The following is a 22,859-nucleotide window of genomic DNA, read 5'->3' on the forward strand; positions in this document are numbered from 1 at the left end:
TCTTAAAAAGACACCTAGCATTTGTCTTGGCTAGCCTACTGTCGTCAATCTTATTGAAAGACACCTAGCATTTGTCTTGGCTAGCCTACTATCGTCAATCTTAAAAAGACACCTAGCATTTGTCTTGGCTAGCCTTACTGTCGTCAATCTTAAAAAGACACCTAGCATTTGTCTTGGCTAGCCTACTGTCGTCAATCTTAAAAAGACACCTGGCATTTGTCTTGGCTAGCCTTACTGTCGTCAATCTTAAAAAGACACCTAGCATTTGTCTTGGCTAGCCTTACTGTCGTCAATCTTATTGAAAAGACACCTAGCATTTGTCTTGGCTAGCCTACTGTCGTCAATCTTAAAAAGACACCTAGCATTTGTCTTGGCTAGCCTACTGTCGTCAATCTTAAAAAGACACCTGGCATTTGTCTTGGCTAGCCTTACTGTAGTCAATCTTAAAAAGACACCTAGCATTTGTCTTGGCTAGCCTTACTGTCGTCAATCTTATTGAAAAGACACCTAGCATTTGTCTTGGCTAGCCTACTGTCGTCAATCTTAAAAAGACACCTAGCATTTGTCTTGGCTAGCCTACTGTCGTCAATCTTAAAAAGACACCTAGCATTTGTCTTGGCTAGCCTTACTGTCGTCAATCTTAAAAAGACACCTAGCATTTGTCTTGGCTAGCCTTACTGTCGTCAATCTTAAAAAGACACCTAGCATTTGTCTTGGCTAGCCTACTGTCGTCAATCTTAAAAAGACACCTGGCATTTGTCTTGGCCAGCCTTACTGTCGTCAATCTTAAAAAGACACCTGGCATTTGTCTTGGCTAGCCTTACTGTCGTCAATCTTAAAAAGACACCTATCATTTGTCTTGGCTAGCCTTACTGTCGTCAATCTTTAAAAAGACACCTATCATTTGTCTTGGCTAGCCTACTGTCGTCAATCTTAAAAAGACACCTAGCATTTGTCTTGGCTAGCCTTACTGTCGTCAATCTTAAAAAGACACCTATCATTTGTCTTGGCTAGCCTTACTGTCGTCAATCTTAAAAAGACACCTATCATTTGTCTTGGCTAGCCTTACTGTCGTCAATCTTAAAAAGACACCTATCATTTGTCTTGGCTAGCCTTACTGTCGTCAATCTTAAAAAGACACCTATCATTTGTCTTGGCTAGCCTTACTGTCGTCAATCTTAAAAAGACACCTATCATTTGTCTTGGCTAGCCTTACTGTCGTCAATCTTAAAAAAGACAGGCCTACTTTGGAAACAAATAAACGCAATGCAATCCTAAAGAATAGAGTAATGTCTTACATTGTTCAGATATGTCATAAAGCTTTGTAGCCTTTTACACTGCTTTGCATATTTGGTCACCGATAAACGCCTAAAATTGGAACACAGTGGCTGTACAGTGACACGCGATACAAGACGTCAGAGACGTTTTTTTCTCTCCATGTCCCTGGATTTCAACTGCTCTCTGGACATTCATACCCGGATCTCACAGCTAGCTAGCTGCTATCCGTGTGACAGTCGGCTTTCGTCGATTCCGGAGCAAACATCGATTGTTCCGGTGCTAGCCAGCTCCGTCAATCACGCCTGAGTTCCATCATTCACTCCTGGGCTGCAGTCACCTATCCGGACCCGTTTCACTGCCTACGCGGAGCCCCACCGGGCCTTCACAACCGGACTGCCGACGTTATCTACCTGAAGGAGATCCGGCTGGCTCCTCTGTCGCGACGTTACCGGAACGCCCATCTGCGGCCCGCTAACCGTTAGCTGTCTTTCCGGCTGCTATCTGAATAGACAATCGGACAATTTATTTATTTGAATTATTATGTTTTCTTCTCGGGCCTCTATAACTATATCTATTGTTCTTATTTTTGTTGTTGTGTGATTTGGATTAATCCCCTCTACCACACGGAACCCCACTAATCTACTGACCGAACGCAAGAGGTGGCTAACAACAGACTCCATCCTATGCTAGCTTGCTACCGGTTGGCTTGGCTAGCTGTCTAAATCGCCGTGACCCTAAACCAACCTCTCCACTCACTGGACCCTTTTGATCACTCGACTAAGCATGCCTCTCCTTAATGTCAATATGTCTTGTCCATTGCTGTTCTGGTTAGTGTTTATTGGCTTATTTCACTGTAGAGCCTCTAGTCCTGCTCACTATACCTTATCCAACCTAATAGTTCCACCACCCACACATGCAATGACATCTCCTGGTTTCAATGATGTTTCTAGAGACAATATCTCTCTCTTCATCACTCAATACCTAGGTTTACCTCCACTGTATTCACATCCTACCTTACCTTTGTCTGTACATTATACCTTGATGCTATTTTATCGCCCCCAGAAACCTCCTTTTACTCTCTGTTCCAGACGTTCTAGACGACCAATTCTTATTGCTTTTAGTCGTACCCTTATTCTACTCCTCCTATGTTCCTCTGGCGATGTAGAGGTGAATCCAGGCCCTGCAGTGCCTAGCTCCACTCCTATTCCCCAGGCGCTCTCTTTTGACGACTTCTGTAACCGTAATAGCCTTGGTTTCATGCATGTTAACATTAGAAGCCTCCTCCCTAAGTTTGTTCTATTCACTGCTTTAGCACACTCTGCCAACCCGGATGTTCTAGCTGTGTCTGAATCCTGGCTTAGGAAGACCACCAAAAATTCAGACATTTTAATTCCAAACTACAACATTTTCAGACAAGATAGAACTGCCAAAGGGGGCGGTGTTGCAATTTACTGCAAAGATAGCCTGCAGAGTTCTGTCCTACTATCCAGGTCTGTACCCAAACAATTTGAACTTCTACTTTTAAAAATCCACCTTTCTAAAAACAAGTCTCTCACCGTTGCCGCCTGCTATAGACCACCCTCTGCCCCCAGCTGTGCTCTGGACACCATATGTGAACTGATTGCCCCCCATCTATCTTCAGAGCTCGTGCTGCTAGGCGACCTAAACTGGAACATGCTTAACACCCCAGCCATCCTACAATCTAAACTTGATGCCCTCAATCTCACACAAATTATCAATGAACCTACCAGGTACCTCCCCAAAGCCTTAAACACGGGCACCCTCATAGATATCATCCTAACCAACTTCCCCTCTAAATACACCTCTGCTGTCTTCAACCAAGATCTCAGCGATCACTGCCTCATTGCCTGCATCCGTAATGGGTCAGCGGTCAAACGACCTCCTCTCATCACTGTAAAACGCTCCCTGAAACACTTCAGCGAGCAGGCCTTTCTAATCGACCTGGCCGGGGTATCCTGGAAGGATATTGACCTCATCCCGTCAGTAGAGGATGCCTGGATATTTTTTAAAAATGCCTTCCTAACCATCTTAAATAAACATGCCCCATTCAAGAAATTTAGAACCAGGAACAGATATAGCCCTTGGTTCTCCCCAGACCTGACTGCCCTTAATCAACACAAAAACGTCCTATGGCGTTCTGCATTAGCATCGAACAGCCCCCGTGATATGCAGCTGTTCAGGGAAGCTAGAAACCATTATACACAGGCAGTTAGAAAAGCCAAGGCTAGCTTTTTCAAGCAGAAATTTGCTTCTTGCAACACTAACTCAAAAAAGTTCTGGGACACTGTAAAGTCCATGGAGAATAAGAACACCTCCTCCCAGCTGCCCACTGCACTGAAGATAGGAAACACTGTCACCACTGATAAATCCACCATAATTGAAAATTTCAATAAGCATTTTTCTACTGCTGGCCATGCTTTCCACCTGGCTACTCCTACCCCTGTCAACAGCACTGCACCCCCAACAGCAACTCGCCCAAGCCTTCCCCATTTCTCCTTCTCCCAAATCCATTCAGCTGATGTTCTGAAAGAGCTGCAAAATCTGGACCCCTACAAATCAGCCGGGCTAGACAATCTGGACCCTTTCTTTCTAAAATTATCTGCCGAAATTGTTGCCACCCCTATTACTAGCCTGTTCAACCTCTCTTTCGTGTCGTCTGAGATTCCCAAAGATTGGAAAGCAGCTGCGGTCATCCCCCTCTTCAAAGGGGGGGACACTCTTGACCCAAACTGCTACAGACCTATATCTATCCTACCATGCCTTTCTAAGGTCTTCGAAAGCCAAGTCAACAAACAGATTACCGACCATTTTGAATCTCACCATACCTTCTCTGCTATGCAATCTGGTTTCAGAGCTGGTCATGGGTGCACCTCAGCCACGCTCAAGGTCCTAAACGATATCTTAACCGCCATCGATAAGAAACATTACTGTGCAGCCGTATTCATTGATCTGGCCAAGGCTTTCGACTCTGTCAATCACCACATCCTCATCGGCAGACTCAACAGCCTTGGTTTCTCAAATGATTGCCTCACCTGGTTCACCAACTACTTCTCTGATAGAGTTCAGTGTGTCAAATCTGAGGGTCTGTTGTCCGGACCTCTGGCAGTCTCTATGGGGGTGCCACAGGGTTCAATTCTTGGACCGACTCTCTTCTCTGTATACATCAATGAGGTCGCTCTTGCTGCTGGTGAGTCTCTGATCCACCTCTACGCAGACGACACCATTCTGTATACTTCCGGCCCTTCTTTGGACACTGTGTTAACAACCCTCCAGGCAAGCTTCAATGCCATACAACTCTCCTTCCGTGGCCTCCAACTGCTCTTAAATACAAGTAAAACTAAATGCATGCTCTTCAACCGATCACTACCTGCACCTACCCGCCTGTCCAACATCACTACTCTGGACGGCTCTGACTTAGAATACGTGGACAACTACAAATACTTAGGTGTCTGGTTAGACTGTAAACTCTCCTTCCAGACCCATATCAAACATCTCCAATCCAAAGTTAAATCTAGAATTGGCTTCCTATTTCGCAACAAAGCATCCTTCACTCATGCTGCCAAACATACCCTTGTAAAACTGACCATCCTACCAATCCTCGACTTTGGCGATGTAATTTACAAAATAGCCTCCAATACCCTACTCAACAAACTGGATGCAGTCTATCACAGTGCAATCCGTTTTGTCACCAAAGCCCCATACACTACCCACCATTGCGACCTGTACGCTCTCGTTGGCTGGCCCTCGCTTCATACTCGTCGCCAAACCCACTGGCTCCATGTCATCTACAAGACCCTGCTAGGTAAAGTCCCCCCTTATCTCAGCTCGCTGGTCACCATAGCATCTCCCACCTGTAGCACACGCTCCAGCAGGTATATCTCTCTAGTCACCCCCAAAACCAATTCTTTCTTTGGCCGCCTCTCTTTCCAGTTCTCTGCTGCCAATGACTGGAACGAACTACAAAAATCTCTGAAACTGGAAACACTTATCTCCCTCACTAGCTTTAAGCACCAACTGTCAGAGCAGCTCACAGATTACTGCACCTGTACATAGCCCACATATAATTTAGCCCTATCAACTACCTCTTTCCCAACTGTATTTAATTTATTTATTTATTTTGCTCCTTTGCACCCCATTATTTTTATTTCTACTTTGCACATTCTTCCATTGCAAAACTACCATTCCAGTGTTTTAATTGCTATATTGTATTTACCTTGCCACCAAGGCCTTTTTTTGCCTTTACCTCCCTTCTCACCTCATTTGCTCACATTGTATATAGACTTGTTTATACTTTATTATTGACTGTATGTTTGTTTTACTCCATGTGTAACTCTGTGTTGTTGTATCTGTCGAACTGCTTTGCTTTATCTTGGCCAGGTCGCAATTGTAAATGAGAACTTGTTCTCAACTTGCCTACCTGGTTAAATAAAGGTAAAATAAAAATAAATAAAAGAGCCCTGGCTCCGCGCTGGATGGGGTTTTGACTGACAGCCGTTCTGAACTTGATTACCTCACGTGACAAGACGCGCTAATTGGGCAAATATTTCAAATGTTTTTGTTGTCGGAGTGAGGGAAATGCTATAAATTAAGAGGACTCTCTGTATTTTGAACGATAAGACATTGAGGATTATAATAAATATAAATTTACGATCACCACGCTTGATGTAAAGTTACATTGTAGTCATTTAGCAGAAGCTCTTATCTTGAGCGACTTACAGGACCAATTAAGGTTAAGTGCTTTTGCACAAGGGCACATCAACAGATTTTTCACCGAGTCAGCTCAGGGATTCGAACCATCGACCTTTCGGTTACTGGCCCAATGCTCTTAACCTCTAGGCTACCCTGGGTTGTTCTGAACAGAATGAGCCTGTGCTTGTATATTGTGAAGAGAATTAGCCGCGACACACGCACTCACGAGGACTCCTTTCTGCGCACGTCAAAATCACAAACCTGTTTCCTAGAAATGGATTGTGAACACCTAAAGCTGTGATGTCGTAGGGCCCTGAACCCTAACTTCATGTCCACATTCCAGGTCAATCCAAACCCCTGCCTTAACCATAGCTTCATGGTCACGTGTGTGTGTGCGTGCGTGCGTGCGTGCGTGCGTGCGTGTGACTCACGTTAGTGATTTCTTCTGAGCAGGGTCCATGAGACGAAGTGTGTCCCTAATGACTCCCACCTTCACCTCCTCATCTACTGGGCTGGGGACGTACTCAAACACCCCCGGGGACACCTGAAACAGACACACCATTAGCACTTCAGAGCATGGCAGTGGTGGTGATGATGATGATGATCGTCCTACTCACTTCCTGCTCGTGTTCTATTCTCATACTGGGGTTGGCGTTGACCTCCAGTAAAACTGGCTTTAGGTTCTTCATCAGGAGGATGTCAAATCCCAAGATCTAACACACACACACACGGTAGAGATGGGCGTTATGTATTGCAAAACACCACATCTAAAACTCAGTCACATTATCCCTGAAATACATCTAGTACCAAAGAACACATATCATATATATTAGGTGTAGTTTTCCATAACTCCGTCTGCGCTCAAACCTTGACACAACCGAAGATAGTGTGAGAGGAAAATTACATTTTTACCTGATTTATTTCATATTAAATGGTTAACAATTAATATTTAACTAAGAGTAAGACATTTCTGTCCTACTAGTGTCTGTGTTTTTAATAGTCTCCACTCTAGTTCCCTGCAGCTAATCTGGGCGTATGGTCACCAGAGAAGGCTTGAGCTGACAAATGAGTTAGACTGCATTACAGAAACAAGCATGTGTTTTACTAGGGATAGCTTAGGAGTAGAACGATCCCTCACTGTCTCAAAATCATCCTTGTGTCTGGGAAACTAAACTAAAATGACTGGATGAACCCAGAGTGGCTTATGATGCATTTTTAGTGTCAGCTATATTTGGACTCTGCATTTGTGTAATGGTTAGGTTACTCGACCAGCCTCATTATTGCAATAATTAATCAATATTGAATAAAGATGATTGTTTGAAGAAATGACAAAAGTCTCTCTCACTTGATTAGAATATTCAACGACAACAGTTGTATTAGACTGTAAAACCTCTTTCCCATGACATTCACATGACAACTAACTGAGTCACACACTCCACACTCTCCTCTCCGTACTCTGTACCTGGAAACAAGTGGGTCCTGGTTTGCCGGGCGGTATGTCGGCCTGGTAGTAAACCTTGAGCTCAGGAACCAGGGCGATGATCGTCTTGATGACCAGAGAGATGATGTCTGACCACACCTTCTTAATGTCCACTCCTTTAGAGGCCAGGCGGTAGAGCACGCTGGAGAAGGTGCGCTTGCTGCCCGACGATAGGCTGTCGGAGTGGACAAAGTTCCCACTCTGGACATTGAGAGAGTAGTTGGTCAGGTGCATGAACACGTGGCTCAGGTTCTTCTGACTGGGCTCCTAGGGTGGCAGGGAGAAACACATTTCAGAATACTATATCCACTGTTTAAAACATAAAGAAAGGCAATGTTTGAAATGCTAGTCGTATGCTTTTAGGCCAAATGGAAGATATCTTATGTACTGCTTATGAATGCGGTATGTATGCGTCATGAAGGCCATGCGTAGGTGCTCTTCAGTTAAAGTGTTCCTACCTGGTATGGCTCGGTGCAGAAACGCGACAGACCCTCTTTCGCGATATAGATCTCCAGCGGCTCCAGGGACTTGACCAGCACGTAGAGACGGATGTCAAACTTGAGCTTGTCGATGAGCAGGGGCTTGTGGATGTACTCCTGGACCACGGACTGCTTGGTATGTGACCCCGCTATGACCCTGAGGTCGCCGGGGTCACGGATGAGGTAGATGCCATCCCCCTGGGACCCTCCGTCCGGCTTGATGATGAAGGTGGGCTTCTGGGACACGTCACCGTCCTTGGCCAGACTGATCTGAGATAGACAGCAACACTCAGAAATAAAACATTTGACCAGCCAGAGGCCTAAATGGGAGAAGATGTTAAAGGTCAATCAAGCAAGGGTCATCTGATTTGATGTTTAGGGGAAAATGCCAAATATTTTTGCGCTTTAACTTTCAAACCAATTCTCACCAACGGCAAAGAGGCCAAATCAGCTGGATTGTAAAGGAGCCCCCTCGGAGTCAAATCCCAGTACATTTAGTGCTGAAAGATGATAGCGCACTTCCTGTCATCCCCCGTAAACGTGACTTAAGCTCATGCAGAGTGATATAAGGAGAGCGATATCAAGTCTAATCGTGTAGCCATTGGCTTTGCCTATGCTTGACTGCATCTTTAGCGCAGGACATTATCCTGTCCGTGTCTCTCTGGAAAAACATGACTGCTAATGTCTGTATGGACATTTTTCAATATTCACTCTCTCCTTAGTATTTTTGCACCAGTCAGACACCACATCCCAAGGCCAGATATTGAGCTCGGGGGGGGGGGGGGCTTATATTTATCTAGAGCAATTTCCTACATTGGGATTCATTCATATTAAACTACATACACAGTCTCATTCCTTATCGTAACCTACCGTGATTGAAGAATGAAGTAATTCAGCCTGATGTTAATACTTAACGCCCTCAGGTCTGATAGGATCCTTATGGCACAGCCCCATCGAGGTTAGTCTATGTCTAGTCCAGGGCTCTCCAGCCCTGTTCCTGGAGAGCTACCGTTTTCAATTCAACCCCAGTTGTAACTAACCTGATTCATCTTACCGACCAGCTAATTATTAAAATCAGGTGCGCATGGTTAGGGTCGGAGTGTAAACCTACACGACGGTAGCTCTCCAGGAACCGGAATAGGAGAGCCCTGCTGTAGATCATCTGTGGTAGAGATGCAGAGCCTTTTAAAAAAGGGACTGTAGTGCCCCCCTCTGTTGGACTAGCTGAGCTGTGTTTTTTTTTTTTACACTGTGCCCTTTCAATGTCAGTTCATTCACAAAGCCAGTTGAAAGACCCATCCACCATTCATCCCTATGCTAGGCAGGGAGTCTGTCCGAGGACACACCCTCTCAAAGTCACAGTGACCTCCGATGGTCAAACACCATTACATTTTCTAGCTCTAAATAATCCTGCGTGCCAACCAGGGGAGAACGACTGCCCCCTCTCATCAAAGCCACAATAGTTCAAGGCCAACTTCTGTACGGCAGGCATTGTTAGCAGAAAACAGGATGTCCCATTAGAATGAATAGTTCAATCTTCTTGTACATAATAAAATGTTTCAAAGACAATCACGGTGCCAATAATTGCTTCTAATACACCCGATGTATGTCCTTGAAACAATCATTTTAAAAATCACACACAAAATAAGATATAAAGATAATCGAGTTGCTAATGGGCGCCTGCAGTACACCGGTCGGCCATCGACGTGAGTTACTCAATGAGAGGGGGCAGCACTGAGCTAGCCTGCAACATCACTTCCTGGAGTAGCTCAAACTGCGCATGTTATGTCTCCATGAGAGGCCATCGTAACCGACTTCATTTGGCTTCAAAACGTTATTAGACATATATGGTGTCACGTAATCAAAGGCTTTATCCATTCATACAGTCAGGTACATAAATATTTGGATATTGACCAAGTTATTATTATTTGACCTGTCTACCACAGCATATTAAATAAGGAATATTCATTTGCGGGTATTTACATCCAAAATCGGGTGAACGGTGTAGGAATAACAGTCCTTTATATATGTGGTCCACCCCTTTTTAAGGGACCAAAAGTAATTGGACAATTGGCTGCTCAGCTGTTCCATGGCCAGGTGTGTGTTATTCCCTCATTAGTTAATTTACAAGTAAGCAGACAAAAGGTCTAGGGTCGATTTCATGTGTGGCATTTGCATTTGGAATCAGTTGCCGTTAACCCTCAATATGAAGTCCAAAGAGCTGTCACTGCCAGAGAAGCAAGCCATCATCAGGCTGAGAAATCGTAAAAAGAAAGAACGCACTGGTGAGCTCAGGAAACCAAAAAAAACAGAAAGACCACGGAAAACAACTGTGGTGGACAGAAGAATTGTTTCCCTGGTGAAGAAAAACCCCTTCACAACAGTTGTCCAGATCAAGAACGCCCTCCAGGAGGCAGGCGTATCTGTGTCAAAGTCGACAATCAAGAGAAGACTTCACGAGAGTAAATATAGAGGGTTTAGCACAAGACGTAAACCATTGGTAAGCCTCAAACAGGAAGACCAGATTAGAGTTTGCCAAAAAATTAAAAAAATAAAAGCCTGTACAGTTCTGGAACAACATCCTATGGACAGATGAGACAAAGATCAACTTGTACCAGAATGATGGGAAGAGAAGAGTATGGAGAAGGGAAGGAACTGCTCATGATCTGAAGCATTCCACCTCACCTGTGAATCACGGTGGAGGTAGTGTTATGGAGTGGGCATGTATGGCTGCCGATGGAGCTGGTTCCCTTGTATTTATTGATGTGACTGCTGACAAAAGCAGCAGTATGAATTCTGAAGGGTTTAGGGCTATACTATCTGCTCAGATTCAGCCAAATGCATCAAAACTCATTGGACGGCACAGTGCAGATGTAACATTTTTTTTAAACATTTTTACTTTTATTTAACTAGGCAAGTCAGTTAAGAACAAATTATTATGTTCAGTTCGGCCTAGTGGGTTAACTGCCTGTTCAGGGACAGAACGACAAGATTTTTACCTTGTTAGCTCGGGGATTCGATCTTGCAACCTTTCGGTTACAAGTCCAACGCTCTAACCACTAGGCTACCTGCCGCCCCAATGACCCCCAAGCACACTGCGAAAGCAACCCAATACTTTAAGGCAAAGAAGTGGAATGTTCTGCAATGACCAAGTCAATCACCTGACCTGAATCCAATTGAGCATGCATTTCACTTGCTGAAGGCAAAACTCCCCAAGAACAAGCAGGAACTGACGACAGCAGAGGTAAAGGCCCTGGCAGAGCATCACCAGGGCTGAAACACAGCATCTGGTTATGTCTATGGGTTCCAGACTTCAGACAGTCATTGACTACAAAGGATTTGCAACCAAGAATTAACTCGTGATTCGCTTGGTTCGTCCAATTACCTTTTAAGACCCTACAATTGGGGGCCATGTATAACAATGGTCGTAATTCCTGCACCGTTCATGCAATAATTTTGACAAAACCCTATATTATATTATATATATTATATTATATATATTATATTATATATATTATATATAGATATTAAAGATCAAAGTCGACACTTTCACCACGCATCTCGATTGGTTCCTTTCAAATCCATTGTGGTGGAGAACGGAGCCAAAATGAGGCACATTGTGTCACTGTCCGAATACTTATGGGCCTGACCGTATATACAGACATTGGTGCCAATGCTGAGGCTTCAATATGGGGACAGGAGGACTGTGTATGTGAGGTGTGTGTGTGTTTATATATGTGCGAGTACATGCGAGCATTAGAGTATGTGTGTGTGTGTTTAACACAGCTGGAGCTGTGGTACAGTATGTGTGGTATGCTGTGATATGGTAGGGACCAAGGTGTGTCACAGCCTGTTAGAGAGCGTGTCATTCACTATTAGCAGCTGCTGCTGGCTCTCTCTGTGCTAAACTGCTTAGCCATGCCCTGTTCGCACTGAGCACGCTCAGAACAGATCCACTGTCCCTGCCAATTACCCCAGAAGTGTGTGTGTTAGTGTACGTGTGTGTGTGTGTACACGTGTGTGTGTGGAATACACAAGGGCCTGTGCACCACTAGTTTGCATGAAATCATTGGACGCAAAACTGTGCCATAGGAGTTAAGACACTGTCTGGATTGCCATTTTCGACAGATGGGTTAGCGGTACATTGCCAAACTGTGCCAAAGAAAGTTAACTAAGAATAGTAAAACCTCATCATTGACTCAGAGATGCCAGCGAGCACTTACACTATTTTACAACATCCAATTAAGGTCAAGAGATCAGCCTTGTGACTGGATGCCCTGGGGAGTGAATGTCCCTGGTCCACTATGGGAGGACAGTCTCTGGAGGGAAGTAGTCTTACAGTGCCAGTGTTTCCCCTATTTTAATTTAGCAGGGGCGGGGCGCCAGTGCTAAATCGTTGCCGCCACAAAAAAAGATTAATGATAAGAATATATACTCAGTTTATTAGGTACACCAATCTAGTACCGGGTCAGACCCACCCTTTGCCTCTGGAACAGCCTGAATTCTTCGGGGCATGGAAACTTTGCTTAATTGGTATAAAGGGACCTAACGTATGCCAGGAAAACATTGACTGATGCTGGAACCAGCACGCCTGGCACAGACGATCATACCATGCTCAACGTCTCTTAGGTCACTCGTTTTGCCCGTTCAAACGTTCAATCGAACAGTAACTGAATGCCTCGATGCCTGCTTTATATAACAAGCCACAGCCACTGTCTGTGGGAGCAAACTATTTTCGTGAATGGGGTGGTGTACCTAATAAACAGTCCACGGAGTGTATATACTGTATGTTTTTTAACTTAAACTACTAAAACCAGATATAAAGTATGCAGAAATGATAATGCTATATATATTTTTTTTAATAAGATCATCTTTGAGAACTAATAATCACAGAGAGAATCAAACATTCTCAGTGTCATGGCATGGGGCCCCCGTTGATTTTATTTATTTGTCACTTAGATATAAGAACAAGGCATAAGCAACATGGCAAAATGTGTAGAATTGCAAGAAATTTGCTTTAAAACCGAGGGCCTCTAAAACCCACACCAACTTTGCCACCGGGAAACGCTGAACGCAGCTGAAAACAGAGGTGAGGAGGCAGCTCAATTCTAATCTCTTGCCCAATTATTGTCCTGTACCTGTGTGGAGAAGAGCTGGTACTCCTCGGGCAGGATCCAGGAGCGGGGGTAGAAGTTGTACTCCTCAGGGAACAGCTCCTGCATGGTCCTTACAGCTCGGGTCAGGTTGATCTTCCTCAGCATCTCAATCATACCTACAGAACAATTCACAGACGGTCAGATAGACAGAGGCCAAGTTAAAAGGTACACTACATGACCAAAAGTCTGTGGACACCTGCTCGTCGAACATCTCATTCCAAAATCATGGGCATTCATATGGAGTCGGTCCTCCCTTTGCTGCTATAACAGCCTCCACTCTTCTGGGAAGGCTTTCCACTAGATGCTGGAACATTTCTGCAGGGACTTGCTTCCATTCAGCCACAATAGCATTAGTGAGGTCAGGCACTTATTTTGGGCAATTAGGCTCAATCGGCATTCCAATTCATCCCAAATGTGTTTGACGGGGTTGAGGTCAGGGCTATGTACAAACCAGTCAAGTTCTTCCACACCGATCTCGGAAAATCATTTATGTATGGACCTCGCTTTGTGCACAGGGGCATTTTCATGCAGAAACAGGAAAGGGCCTTTCCCAATCTGTTGCTTCGGCACTCGGTGGTCCTGTTCTGTGAGCTTGTGTGGCCTACCACTTTGCAGCAGAGCCATTGTTGCTCCTAGACGTTTCCACTTTATAATAACAGCACTTACAGTTGACCGGGGCAGCTCTAGCAGGGCCGAAATTTGACAAACTAACTTGTTGGAAAAGTGGCATCCTATGACAGTGCCACGTTGAATGTCACTGAGCTCTTCAGTAAGGCCATTCTACTGCCAATGTTTGTCTATGGAGATTGCATTGCTGTGTGCTTGATTTTATACACCTGTCAGCAACAGGTGTAGCTGAAATAGCCCGAAACCACTAACTTGAAGGGGTGTCCACATACTTTTATATATATATATATATATAGTGTATATTGAGAGGTAGAAGACAAGAGAGAAACAGATAGGTGATAAGCAATCTTGCCCAAGACCTGAAGACTTGGCTAAGATCTTACAACAAAAAAGGTTCCAAAAGGGTGGCTGTCTCCATAGGACAACCCTTTTAAGTTCCAGGTAGAACCCTTTGTCGAAAGGGTTCTACACTGAACCCACAAGGGTTCTACAGACATTACAATAAATCAGTAATACTTGGTTATTACCTTGGCATGACAAGGCATTAACAAAGCTGGGCTTAGCAAGGCTCACATAACAGGATGCATGCCAAAAACCTGCCTGACAACAGTGTTTCCCACTATAACATTATATAGGGGGTAGGACTGACCAATACATTTTTAGTTAAAAGAGGCTCTGGATGTTGAATTGGGAAACTGGAAAATCATCTGTGGGAAACACTGTGACAACATACAAAATGGTGCCCGGCGTCTCCCATAGGTTCTTTAAATAGAGGGGATCAGTCTACCTGGGAACTTGTTGACCTGTCCAGAGATGATGTTGTCATTGTCATGGAAAGAGACTCCATGCCAGTAGATGTCACAGGCAGACCGTCTACCCACAGGGAACTGTAAAAGGAAGAAGAGCCATGTTAGAGGAGGGGGGTTTTGATGAGGTTATTTGATTGTTATGAATAAGAGAAATCATTTCAGGCCAAGGCGTAGGGGTGGCCCTTCCAGTGACACTAGGAGACAGAGCTTATCCTCCCAGTGGGTAAAGTGAATGAGACTTGCAATCCGGTGTTAGCTAATCATATACTGTAAGTCTCTGTTGAGGAGGAGCCCTGGCAGGGGGGATGACATGATTTCAACAACCCCCTGCTGGGGCCTGCCCTGGACCACTGAAACCTTCCTGCTAACCCTTCTCACACACACACACACACACACACACAGACAGAGAAACCCATGGTGTCACCAGCGGTGGCAACATACTGTCTCGTCACATCAGACAGAAAATGTGGGTTATTGTCTGGAATCTACCTTTATGACGGTTTAAGTTAGGGAATCTCACAACTCCACACATCGTATTTCTATCTGCGATGTTCTGAAATATCCTCATTGCCACCTCAAGTGAACAGGCCCAAGGTGGCCCTTGAAGAAAAACGACTTGGATTTCAGATGTGAACACAACGTGGTAACACGCAAAGCAACGTGATAACACGAAACAACATGTGAAACATGAAAATCGTGATTTTCCACACGTGAAGTCCTTTAGTTTTTTCTATATGGGGAGCTACATGCCAGGGGAGGTGTCAGACCATCCCGTGGTGCGAAACTGAATAAAGAAAGAAAGAGTGCGAGACAAAAACATGCATGACAGTCAAAGCCTGCTATAAATACGATCTCATAGATTTCAATGTTTAACCACCCCTTAATCTTATCAGCCAATTGGGTCACATTCATTTGGGCAGTATCTAGTGGAGGAGGGGGAAGAAAGACGGGAATAGCCCCATCTGTGAGTGCATTCCAGAACTTCATCTCACACACTAACACACACAAAGGGTCACTTGTGGACATTGCGTGATTTGAGTGAATAATGAACAATTCTAGTTCTTCTGGCACCGTCCCACAGTTCAGAAGAGGACATGAGCTCATCTCCTTAACATTCAATCATAATTGGCTGAGAGACATTGGCATGAATTAGCAGACTTGTCTTGGCAAGCCTGATCATTCCTCCCGATCCAGCCTGGTAAGGTTGCCTGGCAGTGGGCACGTAACAGTTTTATAACAAGATCTGTACTCTGCCTGTCAACCCGTCGCCTGCCTATTCTTTGACATCATACTAAAGTTGGAGTTGTTAGGCGAGCTATCCATGTCAACAACGCTACACGTGGCCGAATATGCCAAGCGGTTAAGTCAGCACTTGGCACATGTGGCCATGTATGGTGTTGTTGGTAGAGGGCAAGTGAGAGACAGACAGGTTTAACAGAGGTGATTTGGTGAACCACGTTCAGGTGATTGGTAACCTTGCCCAAGACCTGAAGACCTGCCTACACTCTTAGAGGGGAAAGTCTCCATCAGACAACCCTTTTTTGGTTCCTGGACAACCCTTTTTTGGTTCCAGGACAACCCTTTTTTGGTTCCAGGACAACTCTTTTTTGGTTCCAGGACAACCCTTTTTTGGTTCCAGGACAACCCTTTTTTGGTTCCAGGACAACCCTTTTTTGGTTCCAGGACAACCCTTTTTTGGTTCCAGGACAACCCTTTTTTGGTTCCAGGACAACCCTTTTTTGGTTCCTGGACAACCCTTTTTTGGTTCCAGGACAACCCTTTTTTGGTTCCTGGACAACCCTTTTTTGGTTCCTGGACAACCCTTTTTTGGTTCCTGGACAACCCTTTTTTGGTTCCTGGACAACCCTTTTTTGGTTCCTGGACAACCCTTTTTTGGTTCCTGGACAACCCTTTTTTGGTTCCTGGACAACCCTTTTTGGTTCCACAGAAAGACAGTAGATTAGGCAACAACAAAAAATATTTTAATCCAGAAAAGTAGGACAGCCTACTGTCTTTAAAAAAAAAAATTCTCAACCTCACTTGGCAAGTAGTAGAAAACAGAAAGATAATCTGTCAGATCCAAATTAAAACAGACATTATCCTCCCTATTTCAAGTGACGTTTGACTCTCTCTCTTTCTCCCTCTCAATCTGACTCTTTCCTGTGCAGCTCCCTGAGGGGAATATAATCATATTGGATTATCAGAGATTACTCTCTAATCATTTCCTACCGTTAAGAGAAGGCCATATGCTGAAAAGTCAGCAGGCAGAGATGCCTCTGGGGCTTCAAAAGTGCTGTGCCAACAAAACCACCCGGTTAGACAGCAGCCAGAATGTTAGGCCTAGTTCACTGACACATTATGGCCAAGCCTTATAGGCTACACTAACTCAGTGAGCAAACCATGATTAGGACCCTGCCCAGGGCCTATTATAGTGCTATAATCTAACAAACAAAATGCCCTTGGTGACCGTCAATGATACAGAGGGCTTGTTCCTCCATAGCAGAGCCAGGCTTTGGACAGTTTCTCTCATGCAGGCTGAAGCTACTCTACACAAGACTAGCCTACGCCTGGGGAATAACACTAGTGTCGGTCCTCATCCTAAAAATAATTTTTGTTGTTTTTTTTTAACTCAGGAAATGGATAGCAGCGAGTGGGTGTAGTGAGCGACTGAGGGTAATGTCTAACGACTGAGGGTAATGTCTAACGACAGATGACAGTAAGGGTGGATCATCTGCAGTGGAGCATGGATCAATAACAACCGTAGAGTGCGGGAGTAGTGTAGGAAATGAGAGGAGAGATGGGTCACTTTCTCTCTGCCGTCAATCAATACAGTTAGGCTTAGCGGGAAGACTGTGCGATTCTCCCACTGTGCATCTCGTCTTTTGGGCCTAGCCCACATCGTTTCAGTATACGTCGAGGCAATGCACCGCAAGCATATCCAATGTCATGTTAGGCTACTGGCAAAACTCAAAACCGCATGTCCCTTACTGGTTATCAGTGAAAAGCGGAGTTGAGAACCAGAGCCATACAGTAAATGGCTCTGGAATCAACTAACTAGACCGGCTTCCTGCCGTAGGAAGGAATGGGGGAATTAGATGTCATTATTGTAATGTAATTATTGTAATTGAATATGGAGGGAGGAACCGCTCTTCGAGTTCACATATGGGTCAAAATCTTCAAAGACCTACTCAGATAATAAATGACATTAGATAATCAAATCGTTCCAAGTTCCTCCTCTCCATTCACCTGGCTTTAGTCTACTAAAAGGTCAAAGTGTCACTCAAAACATGTTAAGCTGAATATTCTCCTGCCACTGAAAGGTAGGTGGGCCTTAATATACTTTCCTACCTAAACTAGTGTGATTCCTTACGAAACTAAAATAAAAAAAATATACCATGATTTGGGGGATTTTCACAAAATGTAATCCATAGAACGGTCTTTTGGAGGGAGGATTATTGACACATATCTTAAAACATAATTGAGAAATAAATTTATGACATGTTGGCCTTACCAAAGCCTCTATCATGAAAATATATATACACTGCTCAAAAAAATCAAGGGAACACTAAAATAACACATCCTAGATCTGAATTAATGAAATATTCTTATTAAATACTTTTTTCTTTATAGTTGAATGTGCTGACAACAAAATCACACAAAAATTATCAATGGAAATCAAATTTATCAACCCATGGAGGTCTGGATTTGGAGTCACACTCAAAATTAAAGTGGAAAACCACACTACAGGCTGATCCAACTTTGATGTAATGTCCTTAAAACAAGTCAAAATGAGGCTCAGTAGTGTGTGTGGCCTCCACGTGCCTGTATGACCTCCCTACAACGCCTGGGCATGCTCCTGATGAGGTGGTGGATGGTCTCCTGAGGGATCTCCTCCCAGACCTGGACTAAAGCATCCGCAACTCCTGGACAGTCTGTGGTTCAACGTGGCGTTGGTGGATGGAGCGAGACATGATGTCCCAGATGTGCTCAATTGGATTCAGGTCTGGGGAACGGGCGGGCCAGTCCATAGCATCAATGCCTTCCTCTTGCAGGAACTGCTGACACACTCCAGCCACATGAGGTCTAGCATTGTCTTGCATTAGGAGGAACCCAGGGCCAACCGCACCAGCATATGGTCTCACAAGGGTCTGAGGATCTCATCTCGGTACCTAATGGCAGTCAGGCTACCTCTGGCGAGCAAATGGAGGGCTGTGCGGCCCCCCAAAGAAATGCCACCACACACCATGACTGACCCACCGCCAAACCGGTCATGCTGGAGGATGTTGCAGGCAGCAGAACATTCTCCACGGCGTCTGCAGACTCTGTCACGTGTGCTCAGTGTGAACCTGCTTTCATCTGTGAAGAGCACAGGGCGCCAGTGGCGAATTTGCCAATCTTGGTGTTCTCTGGCAAATGCCAAACGTCCTGCACGGTGTTGGGCTGTAAGCACAACCCCCACCTGTGGACGTCGGGCCCTCATACCACCCTCACAGAGTCTGCTTCTGACCGTTTGAGCAGACACATGCACATTTGTGGCCTGCTGGAGGTCATTTTGCAGGGCTCTGGCAGTGCTCCTCCTTGCACAAAGGCGGAGGTAGCGGTCCTGCTGCTGGGTTGTTGCCCTCCTACGGCCTCCTCCACGTCTCCTGATGTACTGGCCTGTCTCCTGGTAGCGCCTACATGCCCTGGACACTACGCTGACAGACACAGCAAACCTTCTTGCCACAGCTCGCATTGATGTGCCATCCTGGATGAGCTGCACTACCTGAGCCACTTGTGTGGGTTGTAGACTCCGTCTCATGCTACCACTAGAGTGAAAGCACCGCCAGCATTCAAAAGTGACAGTGTTGCTTCCTAAGTGGACAGTTTGATTTCACAGAAGTGTGATTGACTTGGGAGTTACATTGGTTGTTTAAGTGTTCCCTTTATTTTTTTGAGCAGTGTATAATTTATATTTTTCAATATTCATAAATGAATGTAAGAAAATTGTTATTGAAAATACCAAATCATATTACAGAGCAAGTTTCATATGACACCAACTTAAGCAACGACAGATGAAAGAGAGTTTCAAAGGAGGCCTGGGTAAGGCCAAAGGCCATGTCACAAATATTCCAAATTTAAAATGAATTATGTAAATTATGCTTAAAAGATACAAATATCACATATACAGTACCAGTCGAAAGTTTGGACACACCTACTCATTCAAGGATTTTCTTTATTTGTACACATATGGAATCATGTAGTAACCAACAACAAAAAAAGTGTTAAACAAATCAAAATATATTTTATACTTGAGATTCTTCAAAGTAGCCACAACTTTGCCTTGAAGACAGCTTTGAACACTCTTGGCATTCTCTCAACCAGCTTCATGAGGTAGTCACCTGGAATGCATTTCAATTAACAGGTGTGCCTTGTTAAAAGTTAATATGTGGAATTTATATCCTTCTTAAATGGTTTGAGCCAATCAGTTGTGTTGTGACAAGGTAGGGGTGGTATACAGAAGATATACTTTTTTGGTAAAAGACCAAGTCCATCTTATGGCACGAACAACTCAAACAAGCAAAGAGAAACAGTCCACCATTACTTTAAAAGACATGAAGGTCAAGAACTTTGAACGTTTCTTCAAGTGCAGTCGCAAAAACAATCAAGTGCTATGATGAAACTGGCTCTCATGAGGACCGCCACAGGAAAGGAAACCCCAGAGTTACCTCTGCTGCAGAGGATACGTTCATTAGTCACCAGCCTTAGAAATTGCAACCAAAATAAATGCTTCAGAGTTAAAGTACCAGACACATCTCAACATCAACTGTTCAGAGGAGACTACGTGAATCAGGAATTCGTGGTTGAATTGCTGCAAAGAAACCACTACTAAAGGACATCAATAATAAGAGACTTGCTTGGGCCAAGAACTATAAGCAATGGACATTAGACCGGTACAAATCTGTCCTTTGGTCTGATGAGTTCAAATTTGAGATTTTTGGTCCCAACCGCCATGTCTTTGTGAGACGCAGAGAGTAGGTGAACGGATGATCTCTGCATGTGTGGTTCCCACCGTGAAGCATGGAGGAGCAGGTGTGATGGTGCTTTACTAGTGACACTGTCTGTGATTTATTTAGAATTCAAGGGACAGTTAACCAGCATAGCTACCACAGCATTCTGCAGCAATACGCCATCCTATCTGGTTTTGCACTTAGTGGGACTATCATTTGTTTTTCAACAGGACAATGACAGGACACCTCCAGGCTGTGTAAGGGATATTTGACCAAGAAGGAGAGTGATGGAGTGCTGCATCAGATGACCTGGCCTCCACAATCATTCGACCTCAACCCAATTGAGATGGTTTGGGATGAGTTGGACAGCAGAGTGAAGGAAAAGCAGCCAACAAGTGCTCAGCGTATGTGGGAACTCCTTCAAGACTGTTGGAAAAGCATTGAAGCTGGTTGAGAGAATGCCAAGAGAGTGCAAAGCTGTCAAAGGCAAAGGGTGGCTACTTTGAAGAATCTCAAATATAAAGTATATTTTGATTTGTGTAACACATTTTTGGTTACTACATGATTCCATATGTGTTATTCCATAGGTTTGATGTCTTCACTATTATTCTACAACGTAGAAAATAGTAATAAAAAAAAGAGAAAAACCCTTGAATGAGTAGGTGTCTAAACATTTGACTGGTCCTGTATGTCAACAATCCTTCCTCCGAAAGGACCCTAAATATGAATAAAATGATATTGTTCTGTTCTATTTGTGAGAAATCACTCACTACACCTCAGCACTGCATGCCTCCAACCTCTTTTCAGACTGACAGGGGATCAGTTACGCCCTTGACTATGTTAAAGGTGTATCTGTCAGAACAAAGGGTAATGTATAGGGCCTCCGTCTACAAAAGTTTTGAAACCAGATCAGATGCGCTGAGGCGGACTTGGAAAGGATTACGTTTCTACGCATGACGGTCATTCGTGGTGAGAGTAAAGAGAGTTGTTTACCTCTCACAAACTCCTCTGGGTCTCATGTATAATGAACCACACCGTTGATAATGGCTGAAGGCGGGTATTAATTGCGTCACATTCGATGCCTGTAGGGCCGAACAGATGGAGCTCGCCTGGCGACGTGAGGAGACCCGTATCAATTAGCCATCTCATAAATGTATTAAAAGACATTGCTTGCCATTAAGCACAACTTTCAGACGGCACATACCCAGGTGCAGGCTGTGTAACCGTATACGGGACTTGGAGCGGTCAGGCCGGTGTGAAAGGGTTAACAGAGGCCGTGTGACCTCATCAATGTGTTGTAGGACACTGTCAATCAACACTAACATTGAAGGCCTTCTATGCTATTCTTTATCAAGCCCTTGAGGGACAAAAGACTACGAACAGATTAAAACTGTTGATGCAACAAAGATTAATGGGTTGTATAGTGGTAGCTGCTATACCGGTTATAACATTGTTGTTCCTTTATATAGTTGTTGTAGTAATTTATGCTGTTTTGTATTATTACGCAAGCGGAATAAGCGTCAGTCCTACAGGAAACTGGAGTCGTGCACCCCTGATAGATGTAGGCCACTCACGGCCGGCCCGCTCATTAGGCAGGATTAGGCGGCCGTCTACGGCGGCAGATTGACGCGGGCGGCCTTTTCTGAGGTAAACTGCCCAACAACCTGAAAATAAAAGGAGAGCCACACACTCTAGGAGCTCAGATGCAAAACATTTCGACAGCCAAGCTGTCTTCGTCAGGGTATATGACTGCCCAACAACAACACATAAAACCTCACATAATTCTGCCCCCAAAACAAGGACAATTTGCTTCATCCAGTGGCATAACGTTTTTTTTTTTAGGTTGAGTGTTGATGTCGCCCTGTGATAAGCAGTGGCCACTTAGTCAAAATATGTTGCGTGTCCATTCCCAGCGTGCCTCTCCAGGGTGCGGTTGGATTTGACTGCTACTGTATGTCAACAATCCATCCTCCAAAAGGAGCCTAAATATGGATAGAAAGGTGTCAAAATCCCCTTGATACCATTCCACTCATTCCGCTCCAGCCATTACCACAAGCCCGTCCTCCCCAATTAAAAAGGTGCCACCAACCTCCTGTGATGGTCATTCATACAATTCCATTGAGGGCTGACATGGTAAACTACACCCCAGTAAACACGAGACAATGTCTTTTGGATGTTTGTTTTTTTGTTGGTCTTGTCCAGATGTCCTTTTTGGTGTATTACAAACGGTAGGCTTACCACGTAGATGGGCATTCATCAAATTCAATTTCAGCTAACACTGTAGGCTACACCTCAGTAAGCACAGGCCGACGCCGACTGGATGCTTTTTT

At 44.4% G+C, this 22,859-nt stretch overlaps 1 protein-coding gene across 2 annotated transcripts in view; it reads right to left on the minus strand.

Annotated features, from left to right (window-relative positions):
- The window catches only part of ttll11 (tubulin tyrosine ligase-like family, member 11), a 46,246-nt gene that overhangs the window by 21,577 nt on the left and 1,810 nt on the right, over positions 1-22,859 (minus strand). For both annotated transcript variants that reach the window (XM_036967575.1, XM_021590597.2), the window contains exons 2-7: positions 14,518-14,617; positions 13,086-13,219; positions 7,927-8,217; positions 7,451-7,735; positions 6,606-6,701; positions 6,420-6,532 (exon numbers count right to left, since the gene is read on the minus strand). In XM_036967575.1, coding sequence (XP_036823470.1) covers positions 6,420-6,532; positions 6,606-6,701; positions 7,451-7,735; positions 7,927-8,217; positions 13,086-13,217 — 917 coding nt within the window. In that variant the 5' untranslated portion in view covers positions 13,218-13,219; positions 14,518-14,617. The remainder of the gene's footprint in view (positions 1-6,419; positions 6,533-6,605; positions 6,702-7,450; positions 7,736-7,926; positions 8,218-13,085; positions 13,220-14,517; positions 14,618-22,859) is intronic.

The sequence above is a fragment of the Oncorhynchus mykiss genome, chromosome Y (assembly GCF_013265735.2).
Source record: "Oncorhynchus mykiss isolate Arlee chromosome Y, USDA_OmykA_1.1, whole genome shotgun sequence".
Taxonomy (NCBI): Eukaryota; Metazoa; Chordata; class Actinopteri; order Salmoniformes; family Salmonidae; genus Oncorhynchus; species Oncorhynchus mykiss.